Source organism: Podarcis vaucheri, assembly GCF_965113315.1.
Source record: "Podarcis vaucheri genome assembly, chromosome: 1".
In the NCBI taxonomy this organism is placed as follows: domain Eukaryota; kingdom Metazoa; phylum Chordata; class Lepidosauria; order Squamata; family Lacertidae; genus Podarcis; species Podarcis vaucheri.
In genome coordinates this window covers 15,062,627-15,090,221 of record NC_138759.1, presented here as the reverse complement: position 1 = coordinate 15,090,221, position 27,595 = coordinate 15,062,627, and the positions used below count along the sequence as shown (strand labels likewise).

At 40.4% G+C, this 27,595-nt stretch overlaps 1 protein-coding gene across 9 annotated transcripts in view; it reads right to left on the bottom strand.

The window, feature by feature from the left end:
- PPP1R13B (protein phosphatase 1 regulatory subunit 13B) overlaps nucleotides 1–27,595 on the bottom strand; it is a 66,373-nt gene that overhangs the window by 24,389 nt on the left and 14,389 nt on the right. For 8 of the 9 annotated variants that reach the window (XM_082216799.1, XM_082216797.1, XM_082216798.1 and 5 more), the window contains exons 2-4: nucleotides 18,928–19,075; nucleotides 16,883–17,002; nucleotides 13,891–13,955 (exon numbers count right to left, since the gene is read on the bottom strand). In XM_082216799.1, coding sequence (XP_082072925.1) covers nucleotides 13,891–13,955; nucleotides 16,883–17,002; nucleotides 18,928–19,075 — 333 coding nt within the window. Of the gene's footprint in view, nucleotides 1–1,194; nucleotides 1,558–13,890; nucleotides 13,956–16,882; nucleotides 17,003–18,927; nucleotides 19,076–27,595 lie in introns of those variants that run through there. The other variant, XM_082216802.1, reaches the window with a different exon arrangement.

The window sequence follows — 27,595 nt, the reverse complement described above, 5'->3', positions numbered from 1 at the left end:
TTGAAAAACTGGTGGTTGACTAACTTTAGGCAACCATTCTGCAACAAAATAAAGGTTAAAAACTGAAGTAAACATTTCTCCCCCACAAAAAGATGAAGCACAAGAACAGTAAGAATGAGAAAAATTTGTGAGGAAAACCTCACTTGCAGTCTGATTCAATTTTTAAGTTGTGTATAATGAAGGCTTTCTACCTTCAATTATTCCTACAGTTATCATTTTACACAGAGCTCACACAGTTGATCCTCAATACTACACGTAACATATAAATTTATGTTATAAGCAGAACTTGAAATGTGCATTGCTGGGGTTTTTCCCCCTAAAAGCAAACCCATGGAGCATTTACAAATTCCAACAACAAAAATCAAGATATTCTTATGAGAGATGCCAAAAAAACAATCTGTTCCTACCAGGTTGTGAAGGCTATCAAAATCTGACATTCACATTCCACTGCAGGGTCTGCTCCACTACCCACAGGTCTCTGACGCACTCAGAGCTCCATTGTTTGCCTTGGTGGAGCCCTGATGTCATCTGACTACAAACTATGGTTTTGGTAAGGATCATCAGTTACTGTCACATTAGGAAGCACTGATGGGATTTTACAAAAATGAGACACAGAAGAGCATCAGGTTATGTACACTGAAAGCTAAGAATGTTGGCTTTCAAAATGAACTCAATCCTATCTTTTAAAAGAATAATCTAAGTCCTAGACTCATTTCAAAGTATATTTTTCACAATGAACTGAATCAATCAAGTTATTATCTTAAATTCTTATAGTACTGCTCTCCTGTTCTTCATAATAAGTTATATAATAAAAGTTATATCATGTTAATCAATGTCACATTAATATTATGTAAACTGCATTATATATAAAATGATAGCACGTTAAAATTCATTGGCATTTGACTAAACGTAACTTCACAGTATATGTCTATGGAATTAACTTTATCCTGTAAAATAGTCCGCAATAGAAAGTGGCTACAGACAATGAAACTATCTCCAAAGAATGCAATTTCACACCCTTGACAAAAGATAACAAAATAACAAACCAGGACAGTGGCTATTAGTTACAAACATACTTTCTGTAACATTACTGTGTTTACTTTGGACACAAATCTTTACCATCTGTGCCTTTCACAGTGACTATTTAGCACTGGGGAAGAGAAAGGGAAAGGAAAAACTAACAAAGATTTAAACCTGTAGTTTTACTCTCAGCTGCTTCCTTTCCATCCACATGGCAAAAGATGGTTGAGGGAAAACAAGCCAGATTCCAGATTCCTCTTCAGAACTGTACTTTTAGAACCAATATTTTAGGCCTCCAAAGAAGGGCAGCTAAGCCTCTGAACATCGGAGAACTCTGTTATAGAAGAACCCTCCAGCAAGCAGCTCTTTCTTGAAAGCTCTACTTAATCACTGAAGTTCCTGCTTTTAATCTCACTCATTATAATTCACAGCTAAAGTTCAAACAAAATTGCAGATGAAGTTCAGGAAAGTTTGCAATCCTGCTAATCCATATGAAGTTCTCTTGTTAGATCAAGTTCCGTGAGAAGAGAGCCAAACGTTTCTAGTTAGTCTTTCAGAGCTCTCTCTGGTAACTAACTTCCTGCTGTGCTCACGCTAGCTATTAGTAGCTCTCAAAATGACATCACTCACCTTTCACAACAAACCTGAGCCTATCATATGTAAGACATAAAACCTTCTTGCTCCCACCAATGGAAAAATGCACCTCCTACTTTTAAACATATACTTAAAATAAACATAAGACCTTCGGCAAAAGATATATACTCCCACAGATTCCATAAATTCACTCCGGGCTTAACATTCTGATGACTTATACACATTTCTTCTTCGTTGAAATCTGAGGAATCTCGCTCTGCAACAGAGCACCTAAAATGGCACTAGTTTGGTAGCAATGAACAAAAACCTTTTGTAAAAATAGTATTTGGTGTTTATGCCTGCCCCACTGTTGCACATAGACAAAATTCCTAAGGCTGCTCAGAATACAGCCACTGAATATATTATTCAAATAATAATGCAGTCACTAAGCCTAGTATCTTAGCCCCAGCTTAGCCCAGCTTTCCTCAGAGCTGTTGCACTACAATATCTACCATTTCTGACCACTGGCCATACTGGCTGGGGAAGAGGGGGACTGACATCTGGGGACCAACATCTGGGGGCCCAAGGTTGAGGAAGGGTCTGCTAAGCTTCTGAGTGTTGACTCATCTTATTACCTTCATTTTCTAAAACAACCATTAAGGGCTGATTTACACTTTATTTGTCAAAGATGTTTGCCAAACAGGTGTCAGTGTTTAGAGCAGCAAGCAACATAACAATGAAGTGGGTTCAAAAAAGGCATTCCCTGGCATGCACCCATGTGGTTTGTAAATACATAATTCAACTTCATACTTTGTAACATTTGCCTTCCCAGACACTGCTGAACATGCAGCAAACACCTGTACCACAAAAAGTGTGAATCTGAGCTAACTCTTAGTCCCTCATTCAGAGCTTTCAGGTTGCATTTTCCCCTGCAGCTTTGTTGGTGTTGATGTACAGTATGACAGGACGTGACCATTCCGAGAGGAATAATTTCATATCAGCAAGCCAAGTTACAGCACCCCTCCTGATAAAGTACAGCTACAAATACTGAAACAATACCCTTCTACAGTGCATACCATGTGGGGGAATTCACCTGGCCCACACACTAGATGCATGTCCTTGCACAAACAATGTGTCACAGTTCTCCAGAACTGTAGGAGAACAGTCAGTACCTGAGACAATGTGAATCATCCTTCCTTATTTATCAATTCAGGAACAGGGAAGAAAATAATGGCTACTCACACAGCCTTTAAGAGGAAGGATTTGCCAAACATTTTCCTTGTGAACTTACGCTAAGGAAAAGGAAGCAGTTTAAGTATACTTTCAGATGACAGTTTAATGGGGAATCTATGCATGTCCACACAATGCCATAGGCACCAAAATGCCAGCCCATACTTCTGAAAAGATAAATCTACTCTCAAAGACACAGAACACATGACTACCCTCAAAGATTCATGGTGGAGATGCTTCATCCTACTCCAACATTTTTAATTCTTTATGCTTCTGCTCTACTAGCAGCAGAAAATAATGTCTGGCTTGGATCCAAAATGCTATCTCTGAAACACCTCAAAAAAATGTTCCTGAAGGTTGATGCTGCTCAGAGGAGCTAGAGATGCAGACCTTTGCATGCAAAAGGAACCAGGTTCAATCCTTGGCATCTCAAGGCAGGGATGGAAAAAGCTTCTTCCTGAAACATTGGAGAGCCACTGTTGTCAGCGCAGGCAATACCAAACTAAGTGGACCAAATCATCTGACTCAGTATTAAGGCAGCTCCCAAGTTCCAGAGTGTTTAATAGGTGGTAAGAGCCTCTTTTTTTTAGTCCAATGACTACACTGCCTGATGTGCAATCTTTCAGCGGTTGCATGACGGTGGGGGGGCAAGGCCAGAGCCAAAAGTGGGCAGAGCAGTAGGTGTTCCTTTTACAGTAGGTTACATTCCAGCCACAAAAACGTCAGAGGTTTCTACACGCACATCTCTCCATTATTCATCCAGGCAAGCAAAAGGCATTATCACAGTTCAAAGACACATGCCAGCCAAGCAAAAGTACTTTAGGAGGGCACAGATCAGAGCTATGGAGGGGCTTAGGCCAGGGTGAAGTCCAAGGACTGTACGGAGGCCCCCAACCCCTCTACAGAAATGAGAAACACTTTCCCCTCCTCTAATGAATCAAGGCTTCATGAAATCTAAGCCACTAAAAAGGCAAGACATTTGCTGGGCCTCAAGCTTGGGGAAATGGGAGTGTATTCCTCTCCAAAGTATGGAAGCTATTTGCATAGTCCCTGTGTTTTGCGCAATGTTTACTTTGACTGTGCTCTGCTATGACTTATCAGTCGGCTCCGGGGGCTACATACCAACACTCAAAACAGACTGTACCCTAGCATAAACTAAGCCTTGCTCTTTAGAGTGATAGAAGGTGATCCCTACCAGGGCAAGAATTCCTTTTCAAGGTCAAAACTAGAATTTCATATTTTGTAATCACCTAGCTGCCAGTTCCTATAGCAAGCAGACTGTGCTATCAATGTTTGAATCAGATGGGAGGAATATCTAAGTTCTGCTGGAACTAGAACACTATCTGCTCACAATGTACATGGCGTTATTGTTCACTTGATGGTTTCATCCACAGCTCTGTCTTTTTAATTAGGTCAGAAAATGCCAGCAGCACAATCCATTTGGAAAACCGATGATAACACCAGTGCCCCTTGCTTAACTTCATAGAAATAAACAGGCTGATCAAATTCAGATAAATCAAGCACAGTTTTTGGAATTAAAAATAATAATAATATACCCAGCGAACTATTGACATAGGTTAACCCTTTATATCTAGATTGGAAACTTTTTTAACATTACTATGATATTATAAAAAGTATGCAATCATTTAACTTGTACTAGTAAAGTGGGACTCTTTACTCTTCAGAAAATCATAATCCTATTTCTGTGTCTATCAGATTTTATCTGTAAAATATACATTTTCCCATATAAAGTAAGTCCCAGAAATTAATAGAGCTGCTACGCTATTAGCATCCCCCACCACCAAACGCTGACACATTTAGCTCAGTCTACATTAATAATTTTTTTTTCTTTCTCATACCCCACCCATCTAGCTGAGTTGCCCCAGTCACTCTGGGCAGCTTCCAAGAAGCATACAAAAAACCCAAAAGCTTCCTGAAACAAGGCTTAGGACTACTGAGAAGACTTCAGATGCCAGCTTTCAGATATCCTGTCATTTACAACTTCTAATTCAACCACATCTGTAAGAACTTGATTGTTCAGTGTGGCAGCACTGACACTTTTGAACTCCCTCCCTGTTGATATCAGGCAGGTGCCTTCACTGTATTTTTTTCAGTGCCTGCTGAAGACATTCTTATTTAGACAAGCTTACCCAGATGCTTAGAAAGTTTGGGTGTGTTTTAATATGTTTTAGTCTCTTCTTTTTTGGTTTTAACTTTTCATATGCTTTCAATTATGGTTGTAATTCTTTTAGTGATTCTTTTATATTTTTTTTGTAAAATGCTTTGAGTTTTTTTCTACAATCAAGAAGCTTTCATAAAATATATAAATAAATAAATTTACAAACTGTAAATGCAGTGTCTTTCCTCTTCTTTAGGGGGGAACTATAGCTACTGGGGCGCTGGAACATATACAATACAACACACAAATACCCTACAACTCTCTCTGACAACTGTCTACTGCACAAGCAAATAAGTATCACTAGTAATCAGTTCCAACAGCTAAAAGCAGTTTCTACAAATTAATTCTAAAGCAGCTATAGAGAGAAAGTGAGGTGGATTGTTTATAGCACTCTGTAAAGTGATACTTACAAAGGTACTGAGAATTAAAACTGGTAAATAAAGACGTGGTTTTCATTCTCCATTTATCTAACTTGAAAAACGCAGGGCAAAATGTTCTGACTTGTTTACCATAATTCTTTACTCAAAAGCGGTATATGAGTAATAGAAATGCCTCATCAAGCAATACAAACAGGCACAATTTCTATAAATAGAAACGTCTGAAACTGGATTTTTCTGGATATTAAGTGAGAGAAAATGCCATCTTATTTTGATATGCTCTAGCCCACTAATGTTAAGACTCATTACATGATTCTTAAATAACATAGTTACTACTTTATAATTTGTTTTCCTGACACAGTTGTGTTAAGGAAATATTTATGGAGAGGATGCAAAACATCAAAACCATAAAGGTATTTCGGAAAACAAAGACATGAAAACAGCCTTACGACTGAATATGCTACCATGAGGCACCATAACATTGCTATGTCCCTCTTGAATCCTTTCCTCTATCCTCTTTTTCAACAGTTTAGCTGAAATTCAGCAAATAATGACACAAAACTTTACAATTTGCATCTTGCATGGAACTAATATGCCCCAGCTCCTGTAATTCAACAAACATTTTCAGAGTTAACTGTGGTTATTAAAACAATTTGTTTCTATACCATTAAAATTCAGTGGGAAACATCAGAGTGTGTCAAGCATGAAAAAGAAATAGTTTCTTTAAAAAGGAAAAAAATAGGAAGAGTAATTACCTGCTGGCAACTTCCCCATGTAATTTCAAATGAGCAAACTTTTATTTTGCTGCATTGCCCATCAGCTGTGAACTCTTGCATTTTTTCAACATGCTTCAACTCCATCTCCCCACCCATACCTACCCAGGATTTCCCAAACACAGTAACTGCTGTCTATAAGCTAATTTGGCACAAATCTTACAGGAGGTAAACCCTCATTCTCAATTTGTGAAAAATTAATCATTATCAGGTAAGTTTGGTAGCTTTTTCTGTCATGCACAGAACCTGCCCTGCCCCTGCCCTGCCCCCACAATCCTTTATCAATAGGAAAAGCTGTCTCTCTGCAGTCATCAGCAATCAGCAAACAGAAAAGGCTAGTGGATTTTGCCAGCAGTGAAAGACTTAATCATGACAAGATCAAGCCAGCTGTCAGGTCGAATCAGCTTGATGCATTGCACTTTTCATATTCATTGAAGAATGTTGAATAGGTTCTCCTTTTGCAGCTGACTCTGGATTTAAATTCGAAATACAAACACTTTTCATTTGGTCTGGAAGAGAATGGTTTAACTCTGTCTTTCTTTGGTCATATTAACTAACTGTGTGAATCTGCTTGTCAAAACAAAGTAGGAGGCCATGACTGCCTCCCCTGCACATGCTACACCAGTTTTTGCTGTTCAGGATAACAGGGTACTATGTTGATTGGCGTGCACTGACACCTGCTCTCTTATTGGGCAAAGCAGGATGTACAAGATAAATATAACATGCTCTGTGCTACTTTTTTCAGACTGGAAATGGAACAACACATGAACCAGCTAACAACATAGCACACAAGCAAAAATGTTAAAGTCAAGGGGATGCAATGAGCCAAAAGCACCAGTCAGTTTCAATAAATTAATTTCCCACCCATCCCAACCCTGAATCAAAATAATAAAATTCAATTGCTCATGCTTTCAAATGACAAGAGAAAAACAAATTTAAAGGCTTTGGTAGATTTTATAGCACCCAGAATGACTCATAGTTGAATGCTTTTAGTCCTCTAAAAAAGCAAACAAAAACCCAAGCAGGATAATAATGATTACAAACTAGCAAAATGGAGTTCCACATAGATATTTTGTAGCTGTACTTGTAAGCAGTGGTGTATATGTATGCGTGGGGGGTGGTGTATTAGCAAAAAAAGATGGAATAGTACTGAAAGATGGATAGATTAGTAGTTAAAGCACATTTACCGGTAGTTCTGTACCACAAGAATGGATGTATATTTTATTTTTTTCAAGAGACTGTCTTACCCTCCAGCAACATAGCAAAGCAATAAAAGGTCTAACATGTTTTCAAAAGAGAAATGAAACTAAAATTGCCAGGAAAAATCTCAGTAATTTACCTGCTTAAACAACTACACATACTAACTACCAATTAATCTCAAGGACATAAAAATTATAAGTGATTATCATTTGGATAAGCGTTTTCTATTCTTGCATCATTTACAACCAGCGGCTTTGATATTAACTTCCCCGAAAAGAGTTGTGTTTATAAAATGGGGCTTTCCCACCTCGCCCTCCCTCTCTGTAGCCCTCTGAAATAATAAATTGTTGTAGTAGTAGTAGTAACAACAACAACTACAACAACAACTACAACAACAACAACTTGTACCTCACCCATCTGACTTAGTTGTACCAGCCACTCTGGGTGGCTTCCAACAGAATATACAAAAACACAATGGAACATCTGACATAATCCTTTCTGATACAGGGCTGCCTTCAGATGCCTATGGAAGGTTATATAATTATTTCTCTTTTTGACATCTGACGAGAGGGTGTTCCACAGGGTGGGAGCCACTACCAAGAAAGTTCTCCTACTAGTTCCCTGCAACTTCACTCCTCACAATGAGGGCACTTCCAGAAGGCCCTCAGAGCTGGACATCAGGGTCTGGGCTGAATGATGGGGGTGGAGACTCTCCTTCGGGTATACAGGGCCTGAAATCCACTACTGAGGACTGGGAAACCCTTGGGAACAAGGGAGATATAGGGCATCTGTTCAACACCCCAGTCCTTGTTGAGTTCAACACCCCAAACCCAGTCTGTTCAACACCCCAAACCTTGTTGAGTTCAGTGGCAGACTTTGCTATCTGCTAGGTTTGCTACTGACTTGGATGGCAATTACTGATCTTCACATATCTACACAGCAATTGCTTATTTATTTATTTTACATTTATGCAAGTGGGATATACAACAAAAAAGGTACAGTGTGGAGTACTCCTGTTCAGGATGCCAGGTACTCCATTCTGTTCCCTAAAGCCTGAAGATACCTTTCTTTTGTGCATGGATTGGCGCTCTTTTGGCTACAGAAGAACAACACTCATAGCTTCAACAGTGGAAGCAGAGGGATGATTGTTTTGTTTTATATTGTTTGAACACTGTGAATTCCTGCTAATAAGTGAAAAGGAATGCTATCCCCCGTTCCACTATGCAGCAGTGACATGGTATCCCGATACAGAACCTGGCTTCAATACTAGCAAGAATACAACACGAAAAGGAAAACATCAGGTTTTGTAGTCTGCAAAGTCCCCAGAGTGTCAAACGCTGAAGCCGAAGCTATACTTTCATTTCAACATGTTAAAAATAGAAACCGCTTCCCCCATGCCTCCACAATGCTTTTAAACAAACACTTCATCTGTTTATACCATTTCCATCTGAATGATGGGTTACAGGCATATTGTTTGCAGGCTTATGTCATCCGAACAGGGATGGGCAGTACATAACATGCTTTGTTATGTACAGGGCAAAAGGTTCAATCCCCAGAATCTCTCTTGAGAGCTAGTTTATGCAAACAGCAGAATCAAGTGGAAATGTTTTGCTTGGACCTTATGGCTTTAGGATGAGGGGTGACATGGTTACATTGTTCATCGGGTTGGGAAGGGGGAATCCTTGCACACAGAAAATAAGAATGTGAAGGAGAAGGGCTTATCCATCTCCCTAATGCACTGTTTTCCTACATCAAGGTATTTTCTTTTTCTTTTTGCAGAGGAGCATTTATGCCTCCCTCTGCCTGAAGCCCCTCCCCCCACAGCCTTCAGCAACAACAGTCCAGGAAAAGCTTTTTCACTTGATTCTGATGATTGCAGAAAATGGACAAAAACCCCCTGAAGAATAACCTTTTTTAAGGAAGGATATTGTTTTGTAAATAGTTGTTTTATTGAATTGGTTGTAGCCACCTTGGTTACTGTCTATTACTTTCTTGCTGCTGTTTCAGTGCTGGTTTATGACATGCTTTTAAAAGTCAATTTCTGGTTTTATCTCTCTTGTTAGAAACCTTGAGCTCTTCTGAGCATATAAACAAGGATAGGACTTGTGGTCCTCCAGATGTTGTTTGGGCTCCAACTTCCATCGTCTCCAACTGCTGGTCATGCTGCTGCGGCAGCTGGGAACCGAAGTCCAGTATGATATGGAAAAGCCATGGGTTCTCCATCTTTTGCCTTTTTTCTTTTCTTTTTCTAAGCTAAGAAATCTGGCCTAAGAGCTGGAGAGAACTTTGACACTACTAGGCAAACTGGACCATTTTTAGCTGGTGGGGTCTGCACCACTTGGACTAACACATTGGAAAACAGCTATCCATTGGATTCCATGATGCTACAAGTATTATGGTGCAACCTTTGGCAAAAACATAATCATAAAAATGAATTAAAATCTATATTTCGAGAAAAGAATATGCTATTCTGAGAGAAAACACTTCAAAAAATACTTGCTAAAATGTGTCTTACATGGAGATTTTTAAAATTTGCAGATTAATGAGTAAACAGGACAGAAAGTATGTCACAAAAGTGACATAGACCAGAAATAGGTTGATTTATCCATACTTAGGTGAGATGTGACTTGCACAAATACAGTCCAAGTTCTCTCTCTCCCACACCTCTAGACATTTGCAAGTGCGAGTCAGATTCTGTTTTCATTATATGGCCACACTTTTCCATACCAGTTCCAAAGCTTTGCAGTAGTGCAATGAATTGGAATCCAGGAGCAAAGCAAGGCAATTGCATGAGCATGTGCTGGGGATAGGGGATGGGGGAAAATAGGAACCTCAAATCATATTCACTCAACTTGCATCATGCTCCCATCAAAATGATCTTATAAAATCAGTCCCCAGTAGAAGGCAACGACCTATAATATTTAAAGCATTTTTCACTTTACTGTTAACATTGCATGCATAATTCAATTCTTGGAAGATACTTTTGTGCAAATGTTATACTGCACTGTTCAATGTAGATGTAATACTCAAAGGATTATGCATGTTTTTACTAATGGTTAATTGACCTGAGCGTCATTGCTCTGTGAAAGGCCTCCAGCACTGCACATATTCCACAATTTATGCTAATGGTTCAGTAAACAATGAAACAAAATAAAGATTAATCAGCCTGTGCTGTAGCAATGAAATAAAATGGATGATCAAGACACAAACACTCTCAGAAAATGTAGCCTTTTGATTTTATTAGTACATGAACCTAATTATATTTTTACAGAAGGAATTTGTATCCTAATAATGATGATACAATTAATCTTGTCATTGTTCTCTGTAGATACAAATCAAAACAACATCAGAGTAACTATTTCTTCCTACAGAAAGGCTACAAGGCCAGTGATTCATTAAAAGAATTAAGAGGGCCCTTCTTAGAATGCTTTGCATTTAATGAATCAGTCTTTCAATCACCATCCACCACTTCAATCTCATCCTTCACTTTCTCTCTGTTCACAATTATACTTCCCAATTCACCTTATTTTCTACTGTTTTCTGTTACCTATAGTGAGAAGTGGGTATAGATAGAGGTTTGTTTCTGTGATCATATCAGTATAGTTATTGGGGTGCAAATTCTTCAGGCAATTATTATATATTCTCTCCTAAACCTGTATGCTGCCAGTATTTGTATTTAATTGCCGTAAGTAAAGAATGTTATTCAGAAATGCTATTCATTGCAAACAGCAATGACGAAAAGCTACTGTGTTTCTTCTCTGTCTCTTTCAGTAGGCCACTGCCTCTGTTTATTAAAGGAAGATTATTAGGAAAGACTGTCAAATTCCTGTTCTTCTGATGCATCACTTTTCTGTATTTGTGTTACCACCTAAAGGAGTACCGAACTTTTCACCCTATAGGACGCACCAGCCCATAGGACGCACCTAGTTTTGGAGGGGGGAAATAAAGGGGGGGGGGATTATTTCCCCCCAGGCGCGGGGCCCGAGCTTCCCCCGACCCCAGCCCACAGAACAGGCAGCTCTCCGCAAGCCTTGGGAGACCGTCGCGACTTCCCGCCGGGCTCCCACTGCTTGCGGATATCTGCCTGAAGCCCAAACCACGTCAGGGAACAGCGGGATGGCGGCGCTGCGCCTCCCCGCTGTCCCCCGAGCTTGCGGGGCTGGCGGCGGGGAGAAGCGCGCTTCTCCCCGCCGCCAGCCTTCAGACCATGGCGGGGAACCGAAGCCCGGGCCGTGCTGTGCAGCGCGCCCCAGGCTTCGAGATGCAGTCTGCTATCCGCAAGCCTAGGGAGCCCTTGCGGATATCTGCCTGAAGCCCAAACCAGGTCGGGGAACAGCGGGATGGCGGCGCTGCGCCTCCCCGCTGTCCCCCGAGCTTGCGGGGCTGGCGGCGGGGAGAAGCGCGCTTCTCCCCGCCGCCAGCCTTCAGACCATGGCGGGGAACCGAAGCCCGGGCCGTGCTGTGCAGCGCGCCCCAGGCTTCGGTTCCCCGCCATGGTCTGCTATCCGCAAGCCTAGGGAGCCCGACGCGGGCTCCCAAGGCTTGCTGAGAGCTTCCTGAAGCCTGGAGAGCGAGAGAGGTCAGTGCGCACCGACCCCTCTCCCTCTCCAGGCTTCAGCGAAAGCCTGCATTCGCCCCATAGGACGCACACACATTTCCCCTTCATTTTTGGAGGGGGGAAAGTGCGTCCTATAGGGCGAAAAATACGGTACTTATCCATGCAGCTATGAGCTAAACACAATGCAAACTCCTTTCAAGGTGGGAAATCCCATTTAATTAAAAATATTTATGGGCTTATTCTTATTTTTGCAAGCCACCTTGGAATTTATTTTTAAATAAACAGTGGTGCACAATGGTAATCTTGAAGTCTTCTCCTGCTGCTTATGAAGTCCCTGAATTCCCCTGCCTACCCCTTTACTTGCCCCAGGTCAGGCATGTCCACAGTCTGTTTCGGGGGCCTAATCTGGCCCGCTGGTCGATTTAATCTGGCCCGTTACTTTGAGGTAAAATTGAAACTCAACAACTCTGGTTGGCCCTCATGCATGTTCACTTCAGCAAATCTGGCCCTCTTTGAAAAAAGTTTGGGCACCCTTCCCTAAATCAGGAGGTTGTGGTGGTGGTTACCTTCTTCTTCCTTGAAATGTGCATACAGCTGAAGGAGAAAGTTGGAAGAATGACTTTTTTCCACTTTCTATTTCAGCTCGATGTGCTTTTAAAGGCTCAGATTATTTCCTCTGGATCTGGCTTCTACCTAGATCCATTAGAAAAGAGAAATTGTGTGCATACACTTTCTTTCTTTTGCTCCAGGGTGTGCGTGATCTAGGAGCGGGGGCAGCCACAGAACTCACTCAACTATGCAAATGTGCCTACAGGCCTAAAAAGGTTGGAAACCCAGACTGAGGCAATCTTTAAGAACTTTACAACCACTGGAATGGAGAGGCTTCATAATCTAGTCTTAAATCCATGTTGAATAAAAGCAGGTATGTATATACGAACACATTCTTACATGGATCAGTAAATTATTTTATAAATCGATTATATGCATGAATAGGTTTTACGGGGGGGACATTTACACAGGCTGGCTTTTTTATATTTATTCTTGTGCTAGCAAAATATTCAGCATTCCAAATACAATAAATAATCCTAATGAATTACAAAATGGTAAGATGATTAATTACTTAAGCCTATAAATCCACTTTTGCCTTCCTGCCAGAAAATGAGCACAGGCGTATTAGACTGGCATTGTTCAAATAATTCAATGTTAGTCTGCCTATTTTTCAGTGCAATTTAGCATTTTAGCCTAACCATACAAATGGGCTACTTTCCATATTTCACTAGAATCCACTAAAGATGAATAACACAACTCTTACCACTTTGTTCAGTGGTACTTACTTCCAAGCATGTGTGCCTTGAATGTGATGGAGCAAGACACAAGAAAAGGGAGGAGGTAACTGTCCACATTTTAAAGTAAGACCACCACCTCTAATATTCTTAAATTTCAAATGTCTCACAAAGATTAAAAGAATCTCTGGGGGAGAGAGTGAGAGACCTTTTCACACACACACACCCCGCCAAAACTACTTAAACTAGACTAGACTGGCTTTTGGTCTGATCCAGCAGGCCTTCCTGAGTAAATGTGTGAGACAGCTACATGTCTTTTCATTCTGGGTATACAGCAGAAACATGTAGTATTTCCAAGGTATTATAAAGTGAAGGCTACAGGGAATTCAATATAAGCAGATGCCAAACAGTCCTGATCAAAGTTCTTCGTACAATTTCCTAATATAAAGTGTCCCCCCCCCTAGTATTGTTATAAAAGATTTACGGCCAGAAATACATAGCAGTATTTCATAGAATCATAGAATCATAGAGTTGGAAGAGACCACAAGGGCCATCGAGTCCAACCCCCTGCCAAGCAGGAAACGTATAAATAAATTGAAAATGTATAAATAAATATTTTGGAGATGCAAATAAAATAAAATAAAATAAAATAAAATAAAAACCATAAAATATCTTGTTTTTGCAATTGGCCACATACCCCATTTTCAGAACGCTTCTCCCCAGGTATACTGATTCCGTTCCTTTGGTTTTGAGTCTGACGGCCTGGGAAGAATACAGTTAGAACATTTAAATGCATTGCTTCTACTGAAACAGCTTCCTAAAGCTTAGTTAACTTTTTAAAAGAACATTCTCTCAAAACAAAAACTCCTATTTTGATTTGATGAAAACAATTTATGAGTAAATGTTTTCCAACTTACTGGGACAGGTGTTTGTTTTTCTAGCCCTATTTGAAGCTCAGTTAAGAGCTACACAATGACCGCTGAAACCAACATAATCAGAGTAGTTTTTCTGTGGTATAACCATCAAGTAATTATCCTCTTTCTTTGTGGATAAATTTAGAAGGGATAGACAGGATTGGGAAACTTCAAACACTGTTCCTGCCCCTTGAAAACTCACCATCAGTTTTGCTGGAGGAAACAACATTCCATTTTGTGTAAAGAGCACTTGCTACTGTCACTGCTGCTGTTCCAGGGAGGGTAAAGTCATTCCTCTCTTTTAACTAGTTCCCACCAAGAATTGTCTGCCCATCCCTTCACTTGTAAGAACTCAGCCAACCACTCTTGGTATTGCTCCATGAAGGAAGAAAGCAAATCTGGGGTATCTGATGCAAGGTTTGATATTTTTACCAATGTTTTCCTGCGAAACTAGTGTAACAGTGGCGAACCTCAGGTCCAATGCAGCCCACTTGGCACCAGTGGCGTAGCGTGGGTTGTCAGCACCCAGGGCAAGGCAAGTAATTTGCGCCCCCTAACCCCCAGATGTTGCACCCGGTGCGGCTGGCCCTCCCTGCACCCCCCACGCTATGCCACTGCTTGGCACTCTGAACTTTCCTGCACCACACCCTCTCTCCCTGGGTTATACTTCTCGCAGTCCTTGCTTTTATTTGGGGTGTTTTTTCCTGGTTGGAATGTGTCAATGAACTCTGAAAATGTCCCTTGCCTGTTTGGATTGAGGACAGAGGAGTGTACGAGTGTGTGTAGAAACTAGCCTACTGTACAAAGGTAATATTTACACCCACTGCTCCATCTGCTTTTGCCTCTGGCCTTGCCCACCAGTTAATCCAAGTCAAGGTTCACAAGCCAACTTCAAATCATAGTTTCAGACATAGGATCCAACTCCTAGGGACTGAGGTCCCTTCAGCCCCCCAATAAAACATTTGGGGGCCAGCCCCACCCCATTAATGGACATTGCCATTCAAGTGGTGTGCATGCACCACATCTTGTGCTTGATTATGCAGGGCGGGACTTACCTGCCCTCCCCCCATATTTTATTCAAGTTGGCTCCCCTGATTTCAGATCAAGCCATAGTTAGTTGGTTGGGGCAGATGTAAAATATACCATAGTCGAGTGAAACAAACCAGAGTTTAGGACTGCATCCGAACACAGCCATAATCACAAACCCATTATCTGAAATGAATTTCTAAAGGAATCCTCTTCCAGATTAGAATGTTTGGATTGTCTCTTTTAGTAGATGTTATGCACTTAGGAACATAGTTGGTATGTTTTATATAAGCTCAGGAGGCAGGCTGCTTAGACATTTGAGAAAAATGTACACTAGGCATTAGGCTCAGTGGTAACTTTATATATTTGATATATTTTCTACCGACCTTAGCTTGTGTAACCTGTTTATAGTGAAGCTTGGCAGAACCCAATTTTATCACCACTATGAATGTGAATGAAGCCTGGCTTGATTGGCTGCTGCTGCTACATACTGGCAGCTAAGCTGCTTGGGGATGCAGCTACAGGCTCTCACTCTATAATGATACTGGGAGTGACTGACCTAGTAATGACTTTGGAAGAAGAGGTGGGGTGGGTGGAAGGAATGTGAAATTTAGAGAAGAGCAAGTAGCAAGAGAACATAGGGGTTAAAAGCTCAACTGCAGGAAAGTCCAAGTACAACATGCTTGTAAAGGCAAAAATACATACATGTAGAAGTTGGAAGAAGCAGGTATTAGCCTTAGGAAGGAACCCAAAGGTGGCTCTGAATGTTAGAAGTGCTGGCAACCATGTACGTAAGAGTGACAGTTTTTTCACCAGATGTAATGCCCAAAGGGAGAATGTTTGCATCTTCTCTGGAGGGTCAGAAATGGCTAACATATAGCCTGTATCCTGTATGCAGCATCCAGTCCCCAGCCCCTGAGGATTTTGTGCCTTCCCCAAATAGCCCATTAAAAAAAAAAGTTGTTGTTGTTGTTGTCAACCATTCCTGATGTGTCCCTACTATAATGTCATTATACTTAAAAGCCTTTTTCTGAGCCCAAACCCCATTTTTTGCCCAATTTTAAAATGTATGTTTTTTGAAAATGTGTAAGGAAACATACTCAGCTAGCAAGAGAAAGACAGATTAAGCACATTGGTTTTGGGTGTCTGCAAACCCAAATACTTTACACATCCTTGTCAGGCTCCAACAAAATCCTGACATTATTTTTGAAGTCGTTCATGTAGGTTGGGTTTTTTAAATTTAGTCTTCCAAATACCTGCTCCAACAGTTTCTGAAATTTTCTCTGTAACCATGATAATTAGCAGCTTACTTGTAAGAATTAAAGCTGAGATTATTATTGGGGGCACATCTTGGGAGCAGAAAGGGGAGAAGGAAGAATGGCTGTAGTGTCTGGAGGCAAAAGGTTCTTCCAATCCATGAGCTTAATGAGTGGATAGGTGGAAGGAAGAGAAAGCAAAACAGAAATGTTTAAGGACTTGAGAGGTAATGAAGAGGAAAAAGAAGAAACAAGGGGAGAGTGGGAGCAAAATAATGCTGGATACAGTTGGGCAGCTGTGGTAAAGGCCTATATGTGGGGAGCAGGGGGCGCTTTGCCCTATAGAAATTCTTTTATTTAGCTTCAACCATTTGTACTATAGAGTCAACAGTACAGCACAAGTATTTTGTCATCATATTACTTGTCTTTACAAAACTGAGTCACATAAAGATGAGCTGCTGAGGAACCAATGAACAACTTAAAATATACCCACCTTGTTCACTACTTTCTGTTGGGGATTCTTCATGTCGAAGAAAAAACTTGACCTCCTCCCTACGGGGTCCCCACTTCTGTAGATGGTCATACATCATGTGATCAAAGGGGATGTGTCTTTCTAAATATAGAAAAATTAAATGTTTCTTATCAAAGCAACTTCTTGGACATTTGTTTGCAGTAAGAAAATAAAATGAAACGTTAACAGTTTATTTTACTTTTCTCTCACCTAATAACTTTTTCTAAATCACGTTAGTAGGGTCCAAATAATTTATTTCAGTTTCTCAAACATTTGCTTTTCCAACTTTTTTGAGGGGGGAATCTTCAAGGAATAAGATTGTTTTGAATAATTTTTCAGAAAGTTGCACGTCTTACAAAAGCTGAGTTTTTAAAGGGCATAATTTTCATACCACCAAGCCATTTGCATATAACTAATTCTGTCATCTGGGATAGCCAATATGGTGCCCCTCAGATGTTGTTGTACTCTAATGCTCACCATCCCTGACCATTGACCATGCAGGCTGGGACTGATGGGAGCTGTAGTCCATAACATCAGGCATGCTTCACATTAGCTATCCCTGTTACAGTCCAACAGAATATAAGGAGATCACCATTGTTCTAGCCAAGGCCTTGTGAGCCAAAAAAACTCAGGAGGATATCATGTTCTTGGCAAGGCTACAGTACATGGCAGGTGTTTGCCATGACAAATCACAAGTTCTACTAGCCTAGATAGTATTGTATTACTACTTCATACAAGTCATTTATGTAAACTAAGGTGTGAAGCAGTATATAAATTGCTGAACTAAATAAGCTGCTGAAGATACTAAACAAGCCAAATAATGACTTTTGCAGAATGATACCAGTCCATTTATTACTGTCCCAATGAGCATGATCTCTCCTTCACTCTATTGCCATCTGAAGAGGTAGCCATTGTGGTGATCTCCATATATTGCTGGACTACAATTCCCATCATCCCTAACTATTGGCCATACTGGCTGAGGCTGATAACATCTGGAAGGAGACCCTTCTACTTCATTTCTTAAGCTTTCAAAAAGAAAAGGGGTATAATATACCATTAGGTCAAAGGTTTGCTAAAGTCAAAGTACATTGGGTTAACAGACCTTTTGCCAATCACTTTTTCCAAAGAAGGCAACTAAGCGGGTTTGACAGAAGTGCTTCTTTACACTTCATGAGGATTGTTAAACATCATTCTGGGCTGCTGATGTAACAAATGGGGAGAGGACTCTTTTAAGCTCCCCCATGTTCCTGATGTAGTCCTTCCTCTCCCCACACCTTAACAATATTAAATGGACCTTAGTTAAGTAAGGCTCTTTGGCTCTCTGACTGCTTCAGTGTCTGCTCTAATCTCTCTCCAGGTATACTGATTTTTAATTTGCTCTTTACCCATTTTCTGGGGATTGTGCCATACAGAGCTAATTTATAGTAATTAAGGCAATTATATGAGACTTTCATCTTCTGCCAGAATTAGCTGGGTGGGCAACTTCTCCCATTCCAAGGAACTCTTCACATCTATTTTGTTAGCCATAGGTTTAAGGCTAAATGTGCACATTTAGTTACTGTACATGCAAGTCCATGTTATATACAAACCATCTTCACAAAGATGCTAATAAATTAAAGGTGCTACAAAAGGTGCTACTAAATTAATTTTGAATACCATGCCTCTTCTAATGATAATTTAGAGGGCAAGTGTTAATGTAATGGCTGGGCGGGGTGGGGGAGCACAGCATTAAAACACAACATTGACATGTCTATCAATCCTATTTTTATTAATTAACCATTTTCATATTATCAGCCATCTCCCTGCATTCTGAAAATACCTTTTCATTTTGAGCCTGAGGGGGAAATGTGTATGTAAGTATGTTTCCCTAAGGTTGATATTGCTAGAGCTGTTGAAAATTAGAAAGGCTGTAATTGTCTCAAACAAGAATGAAATTATAAAGTCTGGCATAATATTGAGCTACTGCCCTCTCAAAAGTAAACATTCAGCATAAAATCACTAGTTCAGGATACCAAGTGATTGCTTACCATTTCCACGCCAGACTTCAGAAAGATGGCAACTACCTTCCCCAGGTTCTTTGCAAAATTCCACCACATCTCGGCAGGTTGTTTCAGGTGTAATTGGCACTTCAGTCAGAATCTGTTCATTGTTACTCAGGAACACAGTTAATATCATCTGGAAAAAAGAAAAAAAAGGCACCATATAGAGTCAATCTTTCAAAGTGGCACAGATTTTGATTTGCATAAAATATCATAAACACACCAGGGATAGGCAGATGGGTTGAAACTACTGACAAATCTCCAAGTGATTTGCCATAGATCTGCAAGGATTTCCAGCTCCCAATAGCTGAACATGCTAAACTTTAAACTTATATAAAACATTGCCTCCTCACTTGCAAAAGTGTGGACATAAAAACATTGTCGTTGTGGAAGTCCTTAGTGCCTAAATAAACTAAAAAGTGCCTAACCTTGGTTTAGGAGAGGTTAATGTCACAATAACCATATATTACTCAGAACTAACACTCACTAAAGTCCATGAGGATGGCTCCCAGATAGGATTAGAGGCTGAATTAATTAGTCTTAAAGGTGCCACACTTTCACCAGTGGCATAACATAATCAATCAAATGCTGAACTAACTAAATGATTATGGTAATATTCTACCACAGTGAGCAGTTGAGCAGCTGCATCTTGCACTGGCTGCAGCTTCTGGGCAACCTCAGGGGCAGTACAACCAATGTGCACAGCAGCAATGTGGCCAACAGTGGTCAGTCTATCCTGATTTAGAAACAGCTGGAGTTGGTAAAAGGTACTTCTAGCCACTGAGATTACTTGGGCCTCGAGAGCTAGACATGGACCCGGGAGTAGCCCCAGACTATGAACCCTGCTCTTGAATCCTGCCAGGATTCAGACTCCATTTGTGGGCCCTCATTCAGCACACCACCAAGTCCAGGTACTGGTTTAGGACTTGCATGGCCTCTCCTGATACAGCATACTGATGACATCTCACCCCAAATCTCCTAAAGATTACTCCCAATGGTTCCCAACAGCTTCATGTAGATGTTAAATAGCACTGGAGACAAGACAGTACCCTGCAGCACCCCACAACACAACTGCCAGAGGAGCAAAAGATAACCACCCAATGTCATACTCTGAAATAGATCCTGGAGATAGGATCAGAACCAGTGTAGGGTTAAACAGTGCCACCTCTTGGGATCCACCATGGCAAGTGATCCCATCACCTGCCTGCCAAATGATTGATAACTCCCATTTTTGTAGTGTCTGGCAGTGAGCAAAAACAGACTTATGAATCCCGTGGCGAGTTGCACTAGATTAGAAAGTTAACAAGTTGTACCACTTGGGCTAAGCAGCCTTCTAGAACAAAATTTGCTCCCCCATATTCTATGATTTAAATATCTTAGATAGCAGAGTCAATTACGTCACTAAATTAATAATCCCAGCCCAACGTAGGGCTTTTATGCTGGCCCGGTTGAATGTCTTTCCCTCAGCATTTGTCTGGGGAAGATATCAAAACATCCCTAGAAACAAGAGATTCTGCAGATGCTCTATGAATGTCCCGGACACTGTAGAGCATATTCTCTTTCATTGCCCATTGTACAGTACGCTCCGTCAACGCGTGCTGCCCCCTCTTTTGGGTGGTCTGGAACCCCAGCAAGGTGAATGTGCGGGATTCTGCCTATCCGACGTTGACCAAAGGGTAACGGCGGGGGTAGCCGAGTTTTTGGCTGCAGTCCTCCAAGGAGCAGGCTAACAAGGAAAACCACTGATTTTATATGTATATATATATATATATGATTGTAGCCAACTGCTGCCTTTTTATATATATTTCAAGGCTTTTACTTGTTATTTTCCTTCTTACGGTTTTTATTTGCATAATGCCTAATAAAGGTTTGATTTCAAAGAACTCTGTGCCCTCCAGATGTTTTGGAATGAAACTCCAATAACCCCTGAACACAGATCATGCTAATGAGGGGTGCCACCTGAGTCACTGTGCTTCACAAATTTATGTGGGCAGGCATCAGCAGACACTTTGATAGCTTCAATGATGCTCTTGGGGGCATACTTACTTTGTGGAAGAGATGTGCATTCTTTCCCCCACAAATATCAGAGCTGTGTTGGCATGGTCTACACCAGTCTTCCCCAACCTGGTGGCCTCAAATGCTCTGGAATAAAGCATCCATGATAGCTCACCATTGTACATGCTGGCTGGGACCAAAGAGAGTTGGGAGTCCAACAACATATGATGAACACCAGGCTGGACAAGTCTAAAGTAAACCAATATCTAAGAGCTACTTTTATCACATAATTCCAGCAGCAGAATTTTTGTTTTAACATATTGATAAAAATACTACTAAGGCTACTGCAGCATTAAAATGTTAGGCAAACATGTTTTTATGCAGATGACTCACTAGGAAGAAAGCCTGTGCCTTGTCAAAACTACTGCTTTCAAAGTGAATAATTAAATTTTTGTTGTTAGAATAGCAGAGCTAAGGCCCACAGCTAATTTTAGATCTTAATGAAAAATCTACTTAGTAGCGAAGTCGGACATTGAGAAGCTATTAATTCCAGTACATATTCTCACAGTGGCAAATTTATTTGTATGCATAAATAAGGCTATGTCTCCATTAGTGGTTTAAAACACAGTAAGGTCATTTTTCCCTGCTGTGCTTCAAGTTGCATTTGAACATTGCTGTACACACCAGATAAGCAATGGGAATGTCTTCACCCAATGTGCATTTCCTGCTTGGTTTCCCAATGTCTGCAAGCCCCCCACCACAGCCATCCCACCCTACCCCAAACTCGCATTCACAAAACTGCCATCTGCATATGTATAATGGCTCTCTCAAATGTACACACTTCAGCTTAACTGTAAAGTGAGTGCATCTTGTGTTTTCAAATTGGATAAAAGCTGGTTTGAGGGGAAATGCATCAAACAGCAATATTTCTCAAGAAACTACAGGATAGATATGGATTGTGGCTCACTTCATGTGCACATGGCTTCAAACAACAGCAGTGAGAGCACACTGCAGCCAGAATAAACAGTAATGTGTGCACAGCCTAATATTTATTTTTCCTAAATGAGCACGAGCATGAGAAGCCTACAGTTGCACCATGCTAGAATGTCAAACAAGACTTTGGTGCAGCAGTTCCCATGGCACATGGGGTAGGATCACAGGACAACTGGAGAAAAGGACTGTGTTATCCTGTGCCAAACCATTTGCTTGGATTCTTCAGAATTGTCCATTGTTTTTATTTTCTTAAGTAAAATTATGCAATCATGAATGGTATACAATACCTACAGAAAATGTTTTTGGAAGACATGCTTATAAAATAATAACAAAAGGCATGTTAAAGGTGTTGCAAATATATATTCATTGCATGCAGTATATTAGACTGGGATCCATACAGTCTTATGTTTATTTAAGTTTATTTCTCCCCCAGCAAACAGGGAGTTGTCTGTAATGCATGTAAATCACACCTTTTCTCTATTTAGCTCAAGGTGGCATACACACTTCTATCGCTCTCCATTTTATCCTCACAACAACTCTTTGAGATACATTAGGCTGAGAGATAGTGACTTGGTCCAAGGTCACCCATAAGCTTCATGGCTGAGTGGGATTTGAATTCTGGTTTCCCAGGTCTTCGTCCAGTACTCTAACTACTACACTATGCTGGCCTTTTCCTTTTCGCTGTATCACATCACTCCATATCAAATGATGCTTTGAGAGCAGATTTTGATGGAGTACAAAGAATTGAAGTAGGAAAGGACTGGCAGAAGAGCCCTGGTGCACACATGAACACCACACATGACCCTTTTAATTCTGGGCATAACATAGTTATGTAACATTTATTTAAAGCAAAACTGTTTCACATTCACCATCTCAGGGTCAACTGGAAGGCAAAAGCCAACATTCAGCCTTACCATCTCTTTGACATGATGGCATACCATATAAATACAATGCTACAAAGGGGAGCATTCAAACATGATCCCCCATCCTCCGCACGCACACAATCCTGCAATGTGAAGCTGTACAGTTCTGGAAGGGCTGCATTATGCAGAGACTAATGTCTGTACAATTGACTCTGTCATCAATAATATTTAGAACAGCCTATAAGGTAAAACAACTTTATCCCCTTATTACAGATGGAGTTCTGAGACTGTGGGGCAGCAAACTTGCCTTAGGCTACCAAGCCACCTCATGGCTGAACTTGAACTTCCAGCTCATATATGCAACACTATACTGGGCCTCAGCTAATTAACACAATAAAACATGTCTTACCTACACAAGGTGTAATCAAGCACAAGTTAAAGTTGCATCTTTTAATGTGTATCACATAATACAATCCAGTAGAACTTTGCCTATTGGAAATATAGAAGCAGCAGGAAGGAAAGTGCTGTTGAGGGATGATATGCTTTCCTCAAATAATAAAGAGTGAACACAAACCTTGGCTTCAGAAGGAAAACATTCTCTCTTGTAACTCTCCCAGTAGTAATGAAATGATAATTAACTGCTTTATTGCCAAGAAGAAAAAAGGAAACAGTGACCAAAATCCAGAGAGTCACAAAACTACTTCTGCATGTCCAAGGCAGCTTTGGGATGATGTTTATTGAATACCAGCCTCCTTGTGTCACATAACAAGCTTCTTTCAAACACTGAAACCTTTCAAAAGCAGTCTGATCTAGCAAGGGAGGGGGAGGGGGCCTTGCTGCTCTGGGGGTGGAGGGAGTAAAAAATACCCCTGGGTGTGTCTAAGCCCTCAGGCATACCAAACTAACTTCTTTGGATCAGAGACAAGTTCCCAAGCAATACTTCAGACATTTCAGTGGGACTGCCATTTTCATTAAGATTTTCAAAGAAAAACACATCTTTATCTAAAAAGGGGGGGGGAGTCAAACCCACAGGACTGCATTCCTCTGGAACTTGAGGAAAGAAAAACTTTGTTTTATCTTCAACTTTAGTACATGATTTCCCTCCCTATTTCCTATCTGACTTCACATAGGAAAGAATTGGGTTTTCATGTTTCAATGCATTTCAATCCAAATAGCCTCTTTATAATATCCTGTTAACAGAAAAATGAATTCCCTATGAACAAGCTATCAAAATGCAACCTGCATATTCTGAAAGAACCTTTTAAAAAACAATGCTTAATCAACTCGACAGTTAACTTTTAAGATATTTCCTGGTTATCGGGATTGCTTGCAAATGAGACATTGTGTATGGACTTCATGTTTCCAGGAAAAAAACATGAAAACCAGGCTTTCTTTTATAGAACAATAAAGCTACTGTAACTTTATATATTTCTGATCACAGAAACCATCTCTGATTATTTAAGCTAGCTGCATTTTAAATAAAATGATTTTCTGATGTTGCCTACAAAATCACTTGCTTCAATCTCTGGGGTAAAGTCTTGCTAGCTGAGAGTCTAGGACAAGAGAGGGAGCCTGGGCTCTCCTGTGCCAGCTCTCATTGCCATGGTGAATTTTTCTAATTTAGATGGGGGGGGGGGAGGTCATTGTTGCATTTTGTTCACAAAATGAAGGATAGAAGGAGTGTGTGGATTTTACTGTATGAAGCACTGGATACAGCATTCATTAGCCTACTGGTGCTGAGCTGGGATATGTGTGTGGTTTCTTTTAACAGGCTCCTCCCCACTAGCCTTGCTCCTCACTATGAAACTGAACCATATTCAAGGTGCTTCTTCCCACTCTGTGACTTCTGCAGTCTAGAAGGCTGCTGCTGGCAGTGCAGGATTGCTGATGGGGAGCCCCGAATGTAGGGAGATTCAACATCAAATGTAAGAATCCAGAGTTTGAACCTTTGTTCTGGTTGCATGGATACATTCCAAAACAAATCCAATTTGGTGGGCATTTTCCTAGTTGGAATATAAAGGATTTATTTTACTTTTCTTCTCCATTTTAGAATATTATGTAATAAATTTTATTGACTTTTTTGATGATAATATAAACAAGACATAACCAAATTTTAAAACTTTTGAAACCCCTTCCTTAATTTATTTTGTTAAATATATAAATAAAATAAAGGTTCATGGTTAACAAAGTTTTCACCTGTGCAAAAGGCAGGCAAGGATTCCAAGAAACAAATTAGTAACAACCCTACTCCACTATATAGAAAGACCATGCCAGGGTGAGGTGTGTGATGGAGGCAGGAACATTCAGCTATCTAACAACCTCTGCTCATAACAGCAGTTAAGTTGCTTTGCAGAATATGGACTATGAAGCCCATCTCTACCTCCACTCTGCTACACTTACTCTACAAAGTCTAACAACTTACAGAAACACTGCCTGGCTGACTTGGCCTATCAAACCAGTCCCTTTCAACATGTCTATAGATAGGAGTATTTTATTTTATTTTAAATAGACAACTTATCTATTTTATGCAAGTTTAAGTTTTACATAGCTGTGAACAATGAATTATATTCTCTGGAGTGGCACTTCCCTACCTCCAACAGCAGACAGAAAGGATAAATGATTATAGATCTAGTGTGGTGTGCATTTTAAAATTTATGCACGTCTTCATGAGTATGTACTGATTCCTAACATATTAAACATTTTGTCAGCAAGATACAATTACATGTTGCTATGGACACATTAAGATGCCTCAGAAGCCAATGCAGTGCTACAAAAATAGAAGATACTTGAAGTAGTTATAAAAGGTCCACAACAATTTATATATTCTCCACAGTTCTGCATGTCTGCCTGCTCCTCTTCTCCACCTGAACTATGTATTGCAGGAAAACTGAGAGAAGGGACGGTAATAGACTAGTTTGTGGAACATGCAATATCTAACTTGAGGGGGGGGGTGGGACTGTTTATAGATACTTACATCCTGCCCTTGCAAATTCCATTAAAAAAATCATTCTATGATCCATTGAAGAAGAGGACCAGCAACTGAATGATAAAATGCACTGTCCCCCACAGAACAAAAAGTCTATTGGAATAAAAAGGACTTAAACAAACAGCAAGGGATGGGGCCAACCATATTTCACAGGATGTTCTAGGATCTGGGTGTGGCCACTGGCAAGGCTCTCTGTCTGTCTGTCTCTCGTGCATGCTTCCATGGCAGGCAAGACGTAAAATGCCGTTTCTCCCTCAGATCCTAGGAAGGAGGCAGAAGTGTTAGCTAAGTTATCCTGGACCTAAGTACTGCTTTACTCTTCCTCTTTAGGAAAGCTTCAGCACCTTAGTGCCAGCAGAAGTTAATTACACCAATCGCCACCTTTGGCAAAGATCTATTTACATTCCTAGCACCCATAAAAAGAAATGTGTAAAATCTATATACTTAACATGGTTACATGTTACAGCTAAAGGGAAGAGGGAAAGGAGACAGCAGAGGAACTTATAGCTGGATCCTATGTATGTCTATTCCAAAGTAAATCCCACTGCATTCAATGAGGCTTACTCCCAGGTCAGTACATGTAGGATTGCAGCATGAGGGGGAAGGAAAACTGAAGCCACTTGCTCACTTCCCAGTCCATTTTATGGTCATATTTCCATACACATTTCCACTAGCCATTGTTTCTAAGTATGGAGCAGAATGCCCCCTTTCCCAGGCTAAAATAAAAGCCAACCTCTAAAGCAGGCATGTCCTAAGTCCGTTTCGGGGGCCTAATCCGGCCCTCCAGTCGATTTAATCTGGCCCCCGTGTCAGTATATGTCCTGGGGTAAAATCCAAAAAAAAGCTCAGCAACTTCAATACTAAAAAGAGCTCAACACCTTTGGCCAGCCCTCACGCATGTTCACTTCATCAAATCTGGCCCTCTTTGAAAAAAGTTTGTGCACCCCTGCTCTAAAGTTAGGCTCAGCTTAGTGCCAGCCCTCCGCAACACAGTCACCACTTCCTTTCACTATCCAAACTTATCAGGAAACAACAGGGAGGCTTAATTTTATTTTATTACTTATTTATTGAAATTTCTATACCACCTGTCATCTGAGGATTACAAGGCAATTTACAATATAAAAACACAAAAATATCTAACATAGTATCAAACAAAATCAGTAAACCCTCCCCAACCCTAGCCCAGTAGTACTGCCACATTAGTTTCCAAGCCACAAGATCTATGGAACATGTGATCCTGCTGATCCTTGCAAAGTGTACCAGTGCAGAATCTTAGACACAAGATGTAGTTATCATAGATCCTAGGATGTCATGATCCATAAGAACTGTATCTTTTGCAGTACGTGCACCCAGTATGCTGCCATAAGTGATAAAGGACCCATCCTAAACATAGTGGGTCCTTTGTTTGGAATTGGGCTAAGTTTAAAACCTTATTTGAGTCCCAAGTCAAATGGAGCCCTAATTAGCTAATCTAAGGATAACGTATTTCCAGTTAAACCCAAGCAAGTCTCCCCACACAATTTGGGGGCACATTTCTCTACTTGGGATATAAAGATTCAGTTATATAAATCTATGAAAAGAGTAAAATGAATCACACACAGCAAATGAGTAACAACTACACAAAACAATGAAATGACCTTAAGGGTGTTTTCACAAGTGATGTAAAGAGTGTATTTCCCCTTGAAATCTAACGCTTGTGATTGTTAATAAACCATTAAAAAAATGAAGGCAGCCATTTTAACATTGAAAGAGTATTCTAGGTAACGTAGGTTTTTTTATTCCATTTTTAGACACAGGAAATACAAAAACTGTTCTAACT